Source organism: Notamacropus eugenii, chromosome 4 (genome assembly GCF_028372415.1).
Source record: "Notamacropus eugenii isolate mMacEug1 chromosome 4, mMacEug1.pri_v2, whole genome shotgun sequence".
Lineage (NCBI taxonomy): Eukaryota > Metazoa > Chordata > Mammalia > Diprotodontia > Macropodidae > Notamacropus > Notamacropus eugenii.
The window spans coordinates 168,141,392-168,158,639 of NC_092875.1; the positions used below are offsets into that span (position 1 = coordinate 168,141,392).

General features: G+C 37.1%; 1 protein-coding gene across 1 annotated transcript in view; it reads left to right on the forward strand.

The window, feature by feature from the left end:
* CNGB3 (cyclic nucleotide gated channel subunit beta 3) overlaps positions 1–17,248 on the forward strand; it is a 187,004-nt gene that overhangs the window by 138,324 nt on the left and 31,432 nt on the right. Inside the window, exon 14 of the mRNA XM_072603628.1 lies at positions 12,081–12,164. Within this exon, the coding sequence (XP_072459729.1) occupies positions 12,081–12,164 (84 nt within the window). The remainder of the gene's footprint in view (positions 1–12,080; positions 12,165–17,248) is intronic.

Genomic DNA, 17,248 nt, shown 5'->3' on the forward strand with positions numbered 1-17,248 from the left:
CTTAGAAAGCATTCTTTCTAACATTGTCATTTGTTGCCCTGTGAATCACCCAAACTGAGTCACGACTGTCTGGTTTGACAAATCTCAGAAGGTTCACCATTACATCCTAACCACATGCCCTACAAAAACAGACTACATCCCAATTGTCTGTAACATATGGTTTGTTGGTCGTTCATCACTCATGAAGAGGACCAAAATAATATCACTATTTTGGAGTCAAGTTACAGTGTTTCTGACTGTGGCTGATCAGACCAATATGAGCTTAGAATGCTCTATCACGAGTTGGGCACAAATAGTCCACATGAACATTTGTGTTGGATTCTCTAAATTTGTGCATTTCACATTTCTTTTGAATTACTTCAATTCGGCTTTGTTCACAGAGTACAGTAACTTCTTTGATATAGGCACACCATGCTGGGCAGTCCTTTGCCAGTATCTCCTGTATCACACAACCAATTCCAAAATTCTTCAGAGAGACCTTGAGAGTGTCCTTGCATTGCTTCTTCTGACCACCATGTAAGTGCTTGCCTTGTGTGAGTTCTCCATAAAATAGTCTTTTAGGCAAGCAAGTTTGGCATTCAAACAATGTGGTCAGCCCATCAGAGTTGTGCTCTCTGATGTAGAATTTGAATGCATGTCAGCTCAGTTCAAGAAAGGACTCAGCATTCAGTACCTTATCCTGCCAGGTGATCTTCAGAATCTTCATAAGACAGTTCAAATGGAAGCAATTCAGTTTCCTGGTATGGCACTGGTAGACTGTCCAGGTTTCACAGGCATACAACAATGAGGTCAGCACAATGGCTCTGGAGACCTTCAGTTTGGCAGTCAGTCTACTACCTCTTCTCTCCCATATAGTACCCTTAAAAGAAAGTCAATGCACCAGTTCTTTCTTTAATGAATACCTGATTCCCTTTTCCTTCCCCTGATGGCATTTGTGAATCCCTTCTAAATGGAATGGTAAGCTGCTTTCTCATTAAAGAATTTGACTCTAACTCAGGGGAAATAACCTCATATGTACCACATACAATAGTCCTTCCTTTACTTCTCTACATCATTTTCTTGAACTTGCTGTCACACGTTTAGATGCCTCACTAGATCCTTGGATTCTTTTTCTTCGTTTTCCCCTTCAAGCATTTCTCCCATTCTTCCAAGAAATTCTTCATTCTCCCTCCCATTTACTATTTTCACCTCTTCCTTCAGCATATGCACAGTTGTTGTTCGGTGCTGGGAAAAACATGGCACAATTCCTTAATCACTGGAAGTCACTTGTCCTGAAGGACCACTATTCATCTTGCTATGCATATTGGCTGGCACTGAAATGTTCATTTCTCTGAGCCTCATTACTAACTACCTAGTTTTTCCACCTATTGGCCAAACTTAAGGAAGGGAGGAAGCTGCTAGAGGGTGAAACACCCTTAGGAAAGGGTGTTTCGTTGCTATTTTTGTTGCTGTTTGGTTTTTTTAATAATTTTTGTTTTCCCAGACACAGTTGATTTGCAATGAGCAGGTTCATGCCAGCGACCTAATGCAAACAGTAGTTGTCTATACTCAGAGTGTCCTTGCATTGGTTCTCATTGTTGAAAGGAACCTAAGAAACACATAGTTTAACCTATACCTGAAAAAGAACCTGCCCTCCAACCTATATGATAAGGTTCATCTTTTCCTTCCTGTCTTCTTACCATCTGTCAGACACTGTCTGCTTATATCTTCTCCAAAATACTGGGAAAGATTCCTTATATACTCCAGACTGAAAGTATCTAGTTATTTGGCAAGAAATAGTGATGTTTCTTAAACCAGTTCTGGACTTTGGCATATTTTGCAGACATGCCTCTCCAACTCATTAATTATTTCCGAGAACAATATCACCAGTCACTTTGGTGATCCTCCAGTTTTTATTGGCCCCCAAAATGCTGTAGGGATTGTTTGAAATATAATTAACCCCAGAGTAAGAAACCAAACCATTAATAAGATTCATATTTTGCCATGCCTGTATGGGTATTTGGATATTGACATATGCAGAAAAAATGGCAAAAATTTGAAAGGTCATCTTTTCACATATTTCAGTATAGAAATATCAATATGGGCTAGAATGAATAAAAAAGGTGGAGAAAAGTGTCATAATGGTCTGATTTTCTCTTTCATCTCAACTTATTGCATTTCCACAGACTTCAGCAGAAAAACCTGGATTCTTGAATACCATATTTCCTTTGCCTTTAACAGGGAGAATTTTTGTCTTCTCCTAAAATTGAACTTTAAGGTATGGGACATGCCTAAGAGATCATCTAATCTAAGCTATATTGAAGCAGGAATCATTGTACAGAAGCATTCAGAAGTAAGACTCTAAATGGACAGTTCATTCTAGGATACTACAGCTGCCATGATTGGGTTTAGTCTTTAACAACCTCAATATCTGAGATAATTCTCAGTCCTAGAATTATGTCAAAATCTATGATATGTCAAGATCTGCTTTCTACTTTGTGTAGAGAGTCTCATCTGAGGAAGTTTAAAAATTATACTTCATCTTCATAAAGGGTACATGTTGTCTCAACCCCAGTCCTACCTTCTAAACAGATAAATAAGAATTTTGCCCATGTACTGGGAAATTGTCTTCTTTCTTACAACTTTCCTATTCCTTATCCTCAAAATCTTTCTAAGATTTTGTTTTTACTTACACTTTTGATAAGAGAATTTGACTTCAAAAATACTCTATCAAATGAATGATTAGACCTTTGCACATCTCCCTCTCTGAGTCTCAGTTTCCTCATGTCTAAAGTAAGGAAGATGGGCTAAAGAACCTCCTGTTCTAGATCTATGATCTAATGAATGTCATTTATCACCTCCTATAGTTAAAATTTCAAAACCCTAAATGGAGAAATTAAGAAACTCCCCCTCATCCCTAGTCTCCCACTGATGGCTCAAATGGCAACTGGTACCTAAACAATATGCTGACATGTATGGCAGACAGATCCATAACAAACAATTTTGACGCACAGGAAAAATTTCACAAAACCCCCCAGAGCACCTCTAAATTTAACCTCTTTAAATAAATTAGGGTGAGGGAAGATAAAGATCCCAGTAGCACAAGGTCGTGTGAAAGGCAGAGTTCCCAGGATACCACCCAGAATGAATCACTACAAGGTTTTGCTAGAGAAGTGACTAATTTGAGAAGTAGGAAGTGGAGGTTATAGAACAAGGCTAGAATGGGGAAAATAGCAGTCAGAATGTGGCTGCTGGAGATTGGATGGAGCTAATAGAAAGTAGCTTCCTATTTTAACTAAATAATCTTATTAAATTCAGTTATTTTTTTAATGTAGGAGGAGTAGAATATGTTGCTGCCAGAATAACCTAAATTCCAGTGATCTGAAACAAATCTTCAGCCATTGTATTCTAATTACAGGTCTTGCAGTGCATAGTCCATGTGCAATAAGGGTCTGACGAGAGCAGCGTATAGAGCACTGGGTCTGGAATCAGGGAGACCTGGGTTCAAATCTGCCCTCAGAAAGGCAAATTCCTTAACTTCTGCCTGCCTCAGTGTCTTCATCTGAAAAATCGGGATGATAATAACACCTACCTCCTGGGAATTTTGTGGAAGAACAAATGAGATGATATACATAAAATGCTTAACACAATACCTGTCACATAGTAGGCATTTAATAAATGCTTGTTTCCTTTCAAATAAAAATGAAAAATAATACAGCATCCTAGTAGGTATCAACAAAACTGAGACATGAAAAGTATAAAATAGATACTCCTATTCTAGTAATGAATGTGTTCCATCTCCAGCATTCCTTATTATTCTCAGACCCCATGAAATTATGAGACCAATGACCCAAACAGGATACAACATTAAAGAAAGAATCTGAAAAAAATAAAAGTGTGTGCTTTCATCTCTATTTGATTTATCACTTAGGCAAGTAACTGAAAAAATAAGAAAGACAATTCTATTGCTTATATTTACTGAATGCCAGCTATTTACAGTTCACCCCTGACCAAGGTGAACAAATGAGATGAGGGAGATAACTGAGAAATAACACCATTAAGATAAATCACTGGAAAGTGACTTCCACACTAGAAGAATCAGACTTATTCCAGGAAGAATGGACTAGATGGTCTCTCACAGTCTTTTTTGACCCACGATACACTATGTATCCTAGCGTTCTCACTGGAATTTTACATTCTGTAATAGATTCCATGGCTTTGACAATTGAGTTTTCCCAGGACCCAGACTTTTGTATTACTAAAATACAAAAAAAAAAAAAATCTGTCAAAGTATGTGCTCCAACCACATGTGTTCTTCATGGAATAGTTAATAGAGTATAAGACTTGAGTTCAAATTCCATCTCAGACATTAAACTAGCTATGTCATCCTGGGCACTGTATTTACCACTGTAAATTTTAGTTTTTCACATGTAAACTGAGGGAATTGGACTCCATGGCCTATAAGGTCCCTTCCAGCTCTGACCTTAGAATCCTTGGCTATGTGTGTTCCAGATGAATGGCTACCCTTCCCATTGTATTTGGTGTGTATATTAGCAGGACAGGATGCCTCAAGTTTGAGGAAGAAACAGTTTATTGATACTTTTCTTATTATGCTACTTCAGTAAATGTCTTTGCTTTGAATAAACTACTGCATGTTGCTCTGGATGACTCATAAAAGTCAATACCAAAGTAGGATTTGATAACCATGGTTGTGAGAGGATCTAGATTTATACAGTACCTTCAAACTTGAGTAGCCTTATCTAAAAGACCCATTCCTCAAGTTGGAAGGGCAGTGCCCCCAGGTGCTACAGCATAGGGGCTCATCTGATATCCCCATTTTAGACACTATTACAAGGATTCCCCTGGAGAAAAAATAATAATAATTTCTCTTTGGTTTACAAGTTGAAATTAGACAGCTGGATTTTCTGATGTGTTTCATGTACAGTTCAAACTAGTTGTTTTAATATGACTTTGCACAGTTGTGTGCTTAGGTCCTGATCTCTTTTTATTACTGTGTCCATTACATACACACACACACACACACACACACACACACACACACACACGAACTGACACATGCTGGATGAATGCCACATTCTTGAAATGCCAATGTGTAGCATTGTACCTGGAATCACACAGAGGCATGTTTGTTATAGGAATATTTTACGGTTTAATAAAGATGCTAAGAGTATTCTGTAAAATTCTCCAAGATACTCTGAAAATAGGAGAAACAGTAACAAAAATGGGGGTTATTAACCTTTTTTTGTTTCATGGACTTCTTTGGTGAATAATCTGATGAAACCTATAGACCTCTTCTCAGAGTAAAGTTTTTAAATGCATAAAATAAAATACAAAACTAAAAAATACAAAAAAATGACTACAAAAGAAACCAATTGTGTTGAAATACAGTTATCAAAATATTCTCAAAGCAAATTCATGTATTCCAAGTTAAGAACTGCATATAAGATGACAAAAAAAACCCTATCTTCCCTTAGTAATTTACCTCAATGAATAACATTCTGAATTCCCTGGTAGGAAGGAGGCCGTGAAGGAGAACTGAAGCTGGTCAATGAGTCTATTCCTGGGGATAAGACTAATTTCTCTTATCAAAGACAGAATACCAGAAGATAGAGAAGCAGAACTGAAATGGGAGAAAAGGTCATCTGCTGAGCAACGAGGGGCTAGCAATGCTCTGAGGACTCTGCATCTCCCAAGGGCATGGACCACATTACCCCAAGAATAATATTCACATCTGTTTAGGGAAGACCCATTCTTAATTTGAGGTGACTATACAACCAAAGTCTTGAAGCATTGACAAGAAAGCGATACAGAGAAAAAAAAGGTTAAGCTCAGAGGAAGTATTGGAAAACCAGCTTCAACATCAGAGATTCTTAATCTGGGGTCCATGAATTTTTAATGCATATTTTGATAATTATATATCAATATAATTAATTTCCTTTGTAATTTTATTTGATGTATTTAAAAATATTTCTTTAGGGGAAAATTCTGTAAGTTTCATCAGACTGCCAAAGGGATACACATGATACACATACAAGAAAAATTTTAAACTTGTTTTATGTGTAGATGAAATTGGAAAGGTGAAGTTCTTGAATTCTCAAGGCAAGAATGTTTGCAAATGCTGGAGAAACAATTTTTCAGAAATGGACCATACACCTAACATATGCTATATTTCTCAGCACCATTCAACACAAAAGTAAGAAGTCTTCTGCTTATAGCATGGAGAAAATAAAATATGGTTGGTCTGGGAAAGGTTCTAGAAAAGGCAAATACAGGCTTTGTTCAGCAAAAGCAGTTGCCCATAGAAGGAGCATCAGAAAATAAAGATAGGTCAAGGATATGGGCATTACCCCAGGCTCAAAATGTAGAACCTGATCTTATCACCAATTGTTTATGGGTCTATTCCACCTGGACTCATAAGATATCATGAAGAAGTAATAATGAACGTTGAAATATAGAGTGTATTTTTCTGATGGACAACAGTGGACTTGAGTGACCATTGTGTTCCAGTTGTTCTATGAAAGACATTTGAGCAGACTTTAACAACCTATGAAAGTGGTAAGAGGATAGTGAGGCATCATTTTTTGTTCCATTTTTTGCTATGCTATTTCATTAAATGCCTTTATTTTTTAACTAATTATATCCTCTCAACGGCTGAAAAAAAAAAAAAGTAAACACATCAGTGAGGCTATGGCTATGATTTTCAATGAATGCCGAACCACAGAGTACCTTGAATTTGAATAGTCTGGAGGACTTGCCTCTGTAAGATGGGGAGGTACTGATGGTAAACCATCTTTCCATTTATTGATACTATCCACTTAACAAAATAGGCACCATTTTCAAATGTTAGGTATATAGTGAATTTCTGTAAGTCCTACAATTTTCCTAATGACTTCTATTGTGACAATGAATGCATACTCTCAAAGAAAGCAATCTTCATAGCAATAAAAAAAAACTCATACTTAAGAAAATAGCAAATTTTTTTTAATCTTACGTTGAAATGAATCATCATCTCTTTGAATTCCAGTAATAGTCTCCCTTTCGACCTCCCTGCCTCTGATCTCTTCCCTCTCCAATTCCTCCTCCATACAAGTAAATACCAAACTGGCATTGCCAACGCCCAGTTCTGACCATGTCACTCCCCAGCTCTAGGAGTCCCAGTGGCTTCCAGTTGTCTCTCACATAAAATATAAATTTCTCTGTCTGTTCATTAAAATCTTTCAAAAGCTGCTCTGACCTTTCCCAAATCTTATGTTACTTTCCTTATGTTATACTCCAGACAAACCTTAGTCTTTCTGACCCTGTATGTGGTGCATTTATACAGTCTATCCTTCTTTGCCTAGAATATTCTCCCTCCTCATCTCCATGATTTAAGAATAAGCTCATGTACTATCAGCTTCAAGATACCTGTGGAAAGTGTATCAGCTCTGGAGTCAGAGAAGTCAGCCTTGGCTTCAGATCTTGCCTATGGAGTCTGAGCACAGCCACCAAGCATGGGGATTATCTGATAGGAATCTGGGCATGAGCAAAACTTGCATCACAGCTAACTGACATACAGGAGAGCAGACTGTAGAATTCAAAGAAGTCTTTTTGCTCTTTGATTAGGATAGAGAAAAAGGAATTAGTGTAATGAGGTCACTTAGGCAGAACCCCCTAGTAGAGGAATTATAGGATATGATTAATGAATTAGATGCTGATAGGAATGCACAGTTGACTTTGCAGAATTTCTGCTGATAATGGCAAGAAAATGAAAGACAGATTGTGAAGAAGAAATTAGAAAAGCACTGTGTGTTTGCTGAGCACAGCGATGGTTCAGTGAGCACAGCAGAACTGTGCCATATGATGACAACTCTGGAGAGAAGTTAATAGAGGAAAAGACTGATGAAATGATTGGGGATAGTGATGGTCAAGTCAACTCTGAGGAGTTTGTATAAAAGATGACAGCAAAGTGAAGCATTGTCCAGAATAGATTGAATTTCTGTTACAATATTTTTAATTTGCCTTTCCTTTGTTACTTCTCTGTAAAAGGCTTTCCCCCTGCTACTTCACTTCTTCCCTTTGCCTTACTTTCATCATCCTGAAACTTTATTTGGGGAAACTGATCATGTATGTGTTCTATGTGGATTCTTCTAGACATATCTAAGCTCTTTTGCACAACTAAACAGATATAGTTGGTCAAATGAGGGAACATCTGAGTTATGCTTTTATTTTTTTATAAAGAACAAGGTTTCTCTAGGAAGAGCCAGTATGTTGTTGAAACAGGGAGCTATAAAACACTGTGCTGTCTATGGACAGTCAACAACATACACTTAAAAATGGTAGACACGTGTACTATATCCAAGTACTCATTTGTTTTATTGTGTACTGGTCTTGCATCAGAAAATGTTTTTCTATTCTTACTTTTAAAACTTTGTTAGTCATTTAATTTTTAAAATTAAAAATGCCTATTTCAGGCAACAACTCTGCCTCAAATCCATTCCAAGTCATATATTTGTTTACCAATTTTTAAAATTACAATCAAAAAATCTTGCCTCATATGCTTATTACCTGTATGATTTTGAAAAATTTGATTAAACTTTGTGGATCTCGATTTCCTTATCTGTAAAATGAAGTGGTTAGAGTAGATGGTTTCTGAGGTCTTTTCTAGATCAAAATCTAATATCCTATGATAACCCAATTATTAATATTAACAGTTAATATTAGGGGGCAGCTAGGGGGTACAGTGGATAGAGGACCACACTTACTAGCTGTGTGATCCTAGACAAGTTGTTTAACCCTGTTTGCTTCAGTTTCCTCATCTGTAAAATGATCTGGAGAAGAAAATGGAAAACCACTCCAGTACCTTTGCTAAGAAAACCCAATGAACAAAAGTTCATAAGGTTGCAGAGTCAGACACAACTGTCAGACTGAACAACAACGAAGCTAATATTATATCCCTCATCCCAAAATTATTTGGCATATATTTTGAATTTATGTCACTATGGATTTGTCATTTCCCCTTATAGAATATAAACTTAGGACTAAGATGTTTCATTTTCGTCTTTGTATCCCCAACACCAATCATTGTCATAAAATGGGCTCTTAATAAACACTGGATTAAATTGAAAGAAAATAGTAATTTTAATAATAACTATCATTAATAGAACACTCTAAGGTTTATAAATTTTACAAACATCTTGTTTTATCTTCACATGAACCCTGGGAGATGGGTGCTGTTATTTTCCCATTTTACAGATGAAAAAACTGAGACAGACAGAGATTAAGTGAGTTGCTCAGTATCACACAGCCATAGTAAATTTCTAAGATTGGATTTGAACTCAGATCTTCCTGAGCCAAGGACAAGCAGAACAGAATAGAAAGAATTAAATAGAAACTTCATTTCATCGGGACAAATCCATATTAGATGGAGTTGGTCTTACCTTTTGTTATCAAGGTAAATAGTTACAAAATTAATTATTCCTATCAATGCAGTTTGGTAATAGTGGTTTTCATTTCATTAGCATCCTCTCAGTTAACAAATTAACAAATTTAACTTGGCCTAATCAAAATACAATTAGCATTGTGAAACTAAGGTCTAAAAAAATCGTATTATCTATTTTAAATCCAACTAAAGACAGTTTTATTTTCCATTCCTATCTGCTAAGGATATGTTCCTAAGCCCCCTGCATTAGGATGGATAAATGAAAGTTAGCTCTATGGCAATAAGAATTACTTCACATGGATATGCTTAGGCATCACTGAGTACATGTCTAATGTATTTTCTTGTGTAACATCAAAGGCACTACTAGCCTTAAAGGAAGAGGGTTTGTATCCAATTTGTAAGTGCTTTGAAGGGAAAAAAAATCCCTTCTGAGTGGCTGGAATACCTTCCCTCTAAAAATAAGTCACTTCTCAACAGAGAAACAAATAAGAAGGGTCTGCCCAAAGGATAATTTATTTTGAGAGTTGCCACTGAAAGCTAGGTCTTAGAAAGTGACTCTTCAAATGAAATCATAATATTTGCTGTCTGGAATTTGTTCTGGAAAAGGATTTGTAGGTAGAAAATGGCATAAAGAAAATAAATGTGAATAAAGATAGTAAAACTCCTCCGTAAGGTGCCCTGCCAAAAAATAAGGAATCGAAGTTTCAGTGGCTAAGTGAAAGTAAGATCTGTGTCTACAGTAATTCAAGTGGAAACTTGGCAATTAATTTAGCATTGTCAGTTCAATTGAGGTCATCAGTACAGAAGGACAAACTGTACAATTGCCTCACCTTGGCATTTAAAGACATTCGTAATCTCACTCCAACCTACCGTTGCAGGTATATTTCACACAACTGTTCTTCATATGTTCTATATACTACTTCACTAATCTACTTCTTTGCCTACAGTGGCAGAGCTAATACATGTGAAAGGCAGAACTTGAGCCCAGGTTTCCCTGACTCCAGGGTCTGCCTTCTATCCATTATGTTTTACCACCATGTTTCTCCCATAATAATCATGTATATATTTACATATTCTCATTTCACCTCCCCCAAGAAGAATGCAAGTTCCTTTAGGATAGGCACTTTTTCACTGTGTGTGTGTATGTATATGTGTGTGTGTATGTGTGTGTGTGTGTGTGTGTGTGTGGTGTGAACCTATTAAGTACTTCTTGCTTTGTACTGGATGGAAGATTGAAGCCACAAAATGATGTTCCTATGATCTGGCACAAACTTGAGAGCAGATCATTGGGAACGGGACTCATTCTACAAAATGTTTCTCCCTCAGTAGTGATAAATTTGTGTAACTCTGCCTCCTCACACCCTTTGTAAATAGAATAATACATTTGCAAGGGAAATGGTAATCCTAAAAGTCACAGCCTACAGCCAGGGAGTGAAACAAAAAGTAGCTGGTCAGCAGTGGAAATTCCATAACCTTGGCCTCATTCTCACTTTGCCAAATAAAAATGATTGGTTACGGTTTGACCAACCAAAATAACTAATCGTAAAGCTATAGACTGATCACCATCTTTACTGTGTGGATCTATATTTCCTTATTTTCTCCCAGTCAAGACTCTCAATGTCTCCATTTTCCCCTAAGAAGTCCTGTAGTACTTGAATGATTACAAGGGGGAAGGAAGGAAGATGTGTGAATAAGCCAACCAGGAAAAGGACTGACATCCAAAAAACCAACAGCAGTGCAATAAAGCACAGATTAAGTTTCAGAGACACATATCAAAGCTCAGAAACTGACCTGCCTTGTGAAGAAGGTTTAAAGATCCAAGAGTGAATTTGCCGTCATCAAGAACAAAGATGAATTGGGTACCTGCTCTGTGTAAATACACAGATGCAAAGCAATATAGAGATAAGTAAAGTGAGGCCCAGAGAGTACCCTGCCCTCTAATCTAGTTGGAGACATTGAACATGTAAATGAATACATAAATGTAATTCAATTCAGTAAGCATTTATTAAGTGCCTGCTGTTACACTAACTTCCTTCCCTAGGGTTGACTTGGTACCCAAAACTCTCTAGTCACATGCCTGCCACCATCAGTGCATTCCATCCTATGAAACGATGGAGCCTGATCCCACACTAAAATAACACCTTACATTAGGTCATTACCAATATGCTTGCTTGCCTTGATGTAGACAAGATAGTCATGAGAAACTGAAATTTCTGTTAAATAATTGCAGCAAGTCACTCTATCTTTTGAAGGAAAATCCGTATCCTTGATGGAAAACACTTACTATTCTTGAGAAAGGCGATATGTTGGTAGATTCCCGTTCAAGTTATCAGTGACTTAGTCATAGGATCAACATTCAAAACTCAAAGGAATCTCAGAGGCCTCTTATCCAACCCCCTCATTTTACAAATGCAGAAAGCGTGGCCCACGTAGGTGGTCATCTGCTCATAGTCATACAAGTAGCAAAGAAGAAAGTAAGGATCTGAATCCAGGGCTTGGCTTCACCATTTTCCAGATGCTTTGCTAAATACTTTACAATATCTATTATTTCCACTGTACTGTAAAAACCATTTGGGTTATTTCTTAAAGAGGGAGTAAAGGTAATGCTCAAGTCTAGGGAGGAAAAATGTGTTTGTTTGTTCATTTGTTTCATTTATAATAGGGGTGTGATACACAGATGATTTATGACATGCTGCTGAAATTGAAATCCAATGTGTATTTACCTGGTGACTTTGTCTGCAAAAAGGTGAGTGAACTCTACTTTTCAAATGCAAGACTAATCAGTAGATTCAAAGCGGAATTCAGATAAAGGCCAAGAATGTGCTTTAAACAAAATTTGTCCTGAGTAAATTCCATGGTACATAGATAATTATAATATACAGAGCTGGATAATAATAATAAAAATAACAATGGGTTCCCAGACTTCAAAATGAACAAGACAATATGGATCCCATCACTTCCATGACAGTATATATGGAATTTGGGTAATCTGAAAAACTGCTTCGTATCAATGTAAATTTTAGTCACAGGTCATTAATTTAAAATATTTATAGAAGCTGGAGGTGCTCTGCTGTTTGAAACTACTGGCAGTTATTCTTGTGTGATTCTCTATTTTGTGGATTATCTAGAGGCCATTTTTAAAACAAAGTTTTACCCCAGAAAGGTGATAGGACCCCATCTTCCCATCATTAATGAGGGACCATCCTAAGGAAAACAGAATTAGGATGGAAAATTTTCTGCTGAATGTCTTTCACCCATCCCTAGACCATGTTGCCTCAACTCCAGAACTCATCCCTAGCTCTTTACCTCTGAAAACTTGATCTCCACCCCTGGAACCACCTTAGGCTTAGATAGGCCCCCTTTTGCTTTACCTTATCCCATTTTTAAGCCTTCATCTCACTTCCCTGCTATCTCCAGGACATACTACCCCTCTTTCCTGACTAGAGACAGTTACATGACACAGTAGATAGAACACTGGGCCTGAAATGACTGAAGTCAGGAAGATCCAAGTTCAAATTTGGCCTCAGATGCTTATGAGCTATGTGACCCTGGACAAGTCACTTAACTCCTGCCTACCTCTTTTTCTTCAACTGGAAAATGGAAGTAACAATTGCATCTACTTCCCAGTGTTGTTGTAAAAGATCAAATGAGATAATATTTGTAAATATTATCTTGATATATGCTTAATAAATGCTTACTTCCTCCCCAAACCCCATCTTCCTTCAGAATATAAGTCGTTTGATGGCAGAGACTGTTTTGTTTGCTTGTATTTATATCCCCAACACTTAGTATAGTGTTCATCATTTATAAATTCTCCATGGCAAGGTGGATAGAGTGGCTGGGTTTAGAATCAAGAAGACTCATCTTCCTGAGTTCAAATCTGGCCTCAGACACTTACTAGCTGTGTGACCCTGAGCAAGTCACTTAACTGTTTGCCTTAATTACCTCAACTGTAAAATGAGCTGGAGAAGAAAATGGAAAACCACTCCAATATCTTTGCCAAAAAAAAAAAACTGAAATGGGATCACAAAGAGCCAGACATGACTGAAAAATGACTGGGCCACAATAACAATAAAGTCTTCATCTTTCTTCCTTTACACTCCCAAAAAATACACACACACACACACACACACACACACACACACACACACACACACTTCAAAACAAAGTTTAGTTCAAAACAAAATGCAAATTATTTTCGATTATCTATTCTTTATTCCCTCTAGGATAAAATATAAACTCCTTAGTTCAACATTTAAGGCTCTCCCACAATTGGGCTCCATCAGACTTTTCCAACAATATTTCATACTGTTCCCCTTCATTAACCAGGTCTCCTCCAAACTAGACCACTGGCTGTTCCCAGATCTCAGATCCCTGCTTCTCCAGCCTCCTCCCACATTCATATATACTATTCCATGTATCAGGAATTCATTCCTTTTCTATATCCTCTTCTCAAAATTCTTATCTTCCTCCAAGGTTCAGCACAAGTCCTGTCTCTTCTATGAAGTTCTTCCTGAGCCCCTAAGGTATATGTACTCTCCTCTCTCCCTTCTCAAATTATATTTTATACTATAAAATTATAAATACAATTTTATGCATACATAAATTTATGTATAAATTTAAATTTATTTATATAAAAATTATGTTATAAAATATATTATATTATTATATTTCATTCACTTACCTTTTATGACAGGTATATCACATCCTGCATGTCTATGACCTCACCTCCAATAGAATATAAGCTATTTGAGGATAGTCTAGCTAATTTTTATCTTTGTTGCCCCAGTCCCTAGTACTCTGTCTTATATAAAAGGGGAAAGCTGAGCCAAACTGAGTTATTTGGGGAATTTATTGTTCAGTTGTTTCAGTTGTGTCTGACTCTTCATGATCCCGTATGGGATTTTCTTGGCAGAGATACTGCTCATTTTACAGTTGAGAGTTAAGTGACTTGACTAGGGTCACACAGCTAGTGTCTGAGGTTAGATTTGAACTCAGGTCTTCTTGACTCCAGGCCCAGCACTGGGGTTACCCCTAAAATCAAGAGTATGAATGATCAAGAATTAGAAGTTAGAATCAAAATCTTAAAAATTTTTTAATCAGAAGGAACGTTAGAGACCACCTAGTCCAGGATTGAGAAACCTGCAGCCCCAAGGCCACATGTGGCCCTTTAGGTCCTCAACTATAGCCCTTTGAGTGAATCCAAATCCAAATCATAAATCCCCTAAATAAAAAATAAAATAAATTTATTCTGTAAAACTTGGACTCAGTTGCAAAGCTGCACCCAAAGACCTAGAAGGCCACAGTTTCCACACCCCTGATCTAGTTCAATATGATATTTTAGGAGGAAAGCATAGCGTCATGGATAGGACACTGGAGCACAAGTTAGGATAGACTTGGTTCAAATTCTGCCTCAGACCCTGTGGGCAAGTGACTTAATCTCTCTGTCATTCAGTTTCCTCAATAGTAAAATGAGGGAGTTGGAAATGATGTTGTCCAAGGTGTCTTTCAGCTCTAAATCTACAATCCGATGTTGGGGGTCCTTTAAGACACCAGCAGGTGAAATGATTTCTCCAAGCCTGAGCTTTGTCTCAGGAAGCCTGAAATTTTAAAGGTATTGAAAGCACTTGTAGTCCTTCAGCAGAGCAGAAATAAATAACCTTAGCACCTATAAGCAAGAATAATGAGTAAAATGAGGAGGTTACTGAGTGGCATATAAATCTCACTCCACTTTGGACAGCTTCATCCCTAACCACCTCTTTTCTGACCTGACGTGGCCTGGTCCACTTTCATCCACTCTCCCCAATGACATCCCAGAATCAGGATTTCCACTCCCTCCCTCCCCACTCCTCAAGGGAATTCAGGTACACTTCACAAGCTTCCCTGGGCATGTTTTATGCCCCCAACCCCAGGAGCAAAAATCATCAGTGTCAGCTCTAGTCCAAGGTCACCTAGCCACTGAACACACATTCATTCATTTGGTCAAGGATCTCATATTAGCTACAGAGAGTTGTACATAGTCAGTTATCAATCACCAGGTCAATTAATGAATCCCCACTAACTCCGAAGTCCTAAAGAAGTCCATATCAGTTAAGAACAAGGTTGGTGTTAAGGAATCCTAGTGACAAAAATGGAAAATATACATTGGAACAACTCGACTTCTTCCATTCTACCTTCAGGATACTGATGTTATTTGGAGGTTCTCATGTGGGCACAGCCTTACGTCACCAAGAAAGCATTCCAAATTGTCCAAGCATCAGAAACCGGAACTGATGATCATTCCTATTTTGAGCTTATAAATAGCCTTATCCTAAGTAGCTCTAATTGCTTGGCAAATTTTGAAATGTATCATAAATACATCTCCCTGAGGGACTGAATCTATTTTGCTTATCCAAATAGCACCCAGCACAAGACTGTGCTTTCGAACACTTCCACCTCTTTCTTTGAGGAATTCCTATCCTTCTTTTCAAGCTTAGTTCCAAAGCTGATGCTACCTTCTCACACTAAAATTATAAACTTGTTTATCTAAACTTGAGTTTGAATTTTTGGTTGATTTTTTTAGTTATTATTTATACTGGTGAGACTTAAAGACTGGAAATTGCCAAGATTTTAGTCTGTTATGTATAGTTAGGTCCACAAAACTTTTTTAAGATTTTAATTTGTTGTATGTTAACTAGTTATGCTTGAGATCTGATTTATCTGGACTGGTAATCCCCAGTGGACGATTGCCAGACTGAAACTTTACCTAGAGCAGCACAGATCAGCTCAGGGAGCAATTGGGTACAAGCTACAGGGTAGCTTGCATTTTGGGAAATAGCGAAGAGAGAAGAGGTCTACCATTCCTGGAACTCAGTCTCCACAAAAGCATTCTGGAAATTTACTGAACCCTTTTTGGCAGGTAGGTATTGCTTAGGACAGGTCTAGATTTTATTTCTTATTTCAGTTATCTCTCTAACCATTTCAAACTAAAATATATGTCATCCCAAAAGAATCTGACTTGATTTGACTTTATCATGTAATTCTTATCATGTAATGTCTACTTCCTTTGAATGTTAAGTAAACATCCAACAAAAGTTTAAATTAGCTTAGAAATATGTAAGAAACAGTGAATACTTAGCCTGGTTAATCTCCTTAGAAAATTATGGAAACATTATTTAAAAATAATTTAAAATGTTGAATTACGTTGAAGAGCCCATTATGTACTTCTTCCCCTAGTCAAGAGAAGTTTTAAAAAGCCATTCTGGGTCCTTTCAAGTTGGTTCATGTCAGGGAGAAGAAATGTGACTCTTCTCATCATGACCTCCTGCAGTGTTTCTTGAACAACTGTAGCTTGCAGACAGTTTCCACTATTCCTTATCAAACACACATAATTTTATGTTGAGAGGAGAAAAAAGTCATTTTGCCTGCCAATGCACTTAAAATCACATTTGTCTTGCATGTTTAATTTATTATTAGCAATGTTTTTGTGCTGATGCTAATAATGCTACAAAATAAACCAAGGAGACCTGGATTCTTGCCCTAATTTTACTACAAAAGCATGATTTTGAGCAGGTCGTTTAAATGACTAGGTTCTTCTTTCCCTTATCTATCTAAAAAAGGTGAAAATAAGGATTGTATTAGTATAATATGAAATAAAATAGGAAGTTTGTTTTAAAAAATGAGATTACTTTGTGAATGTTACGTAAAAATTTGTTTCTTTGGTATTCTTGCAATAGGAAATAATTGGTAATAATTGGCATTTCCCCATGTTTATAATGACAATTTAAGTTCATGATGATGACCCTGAGGAATGACAAGGTCCTAAAGTGCCTTTACCTCTATCAAATACAA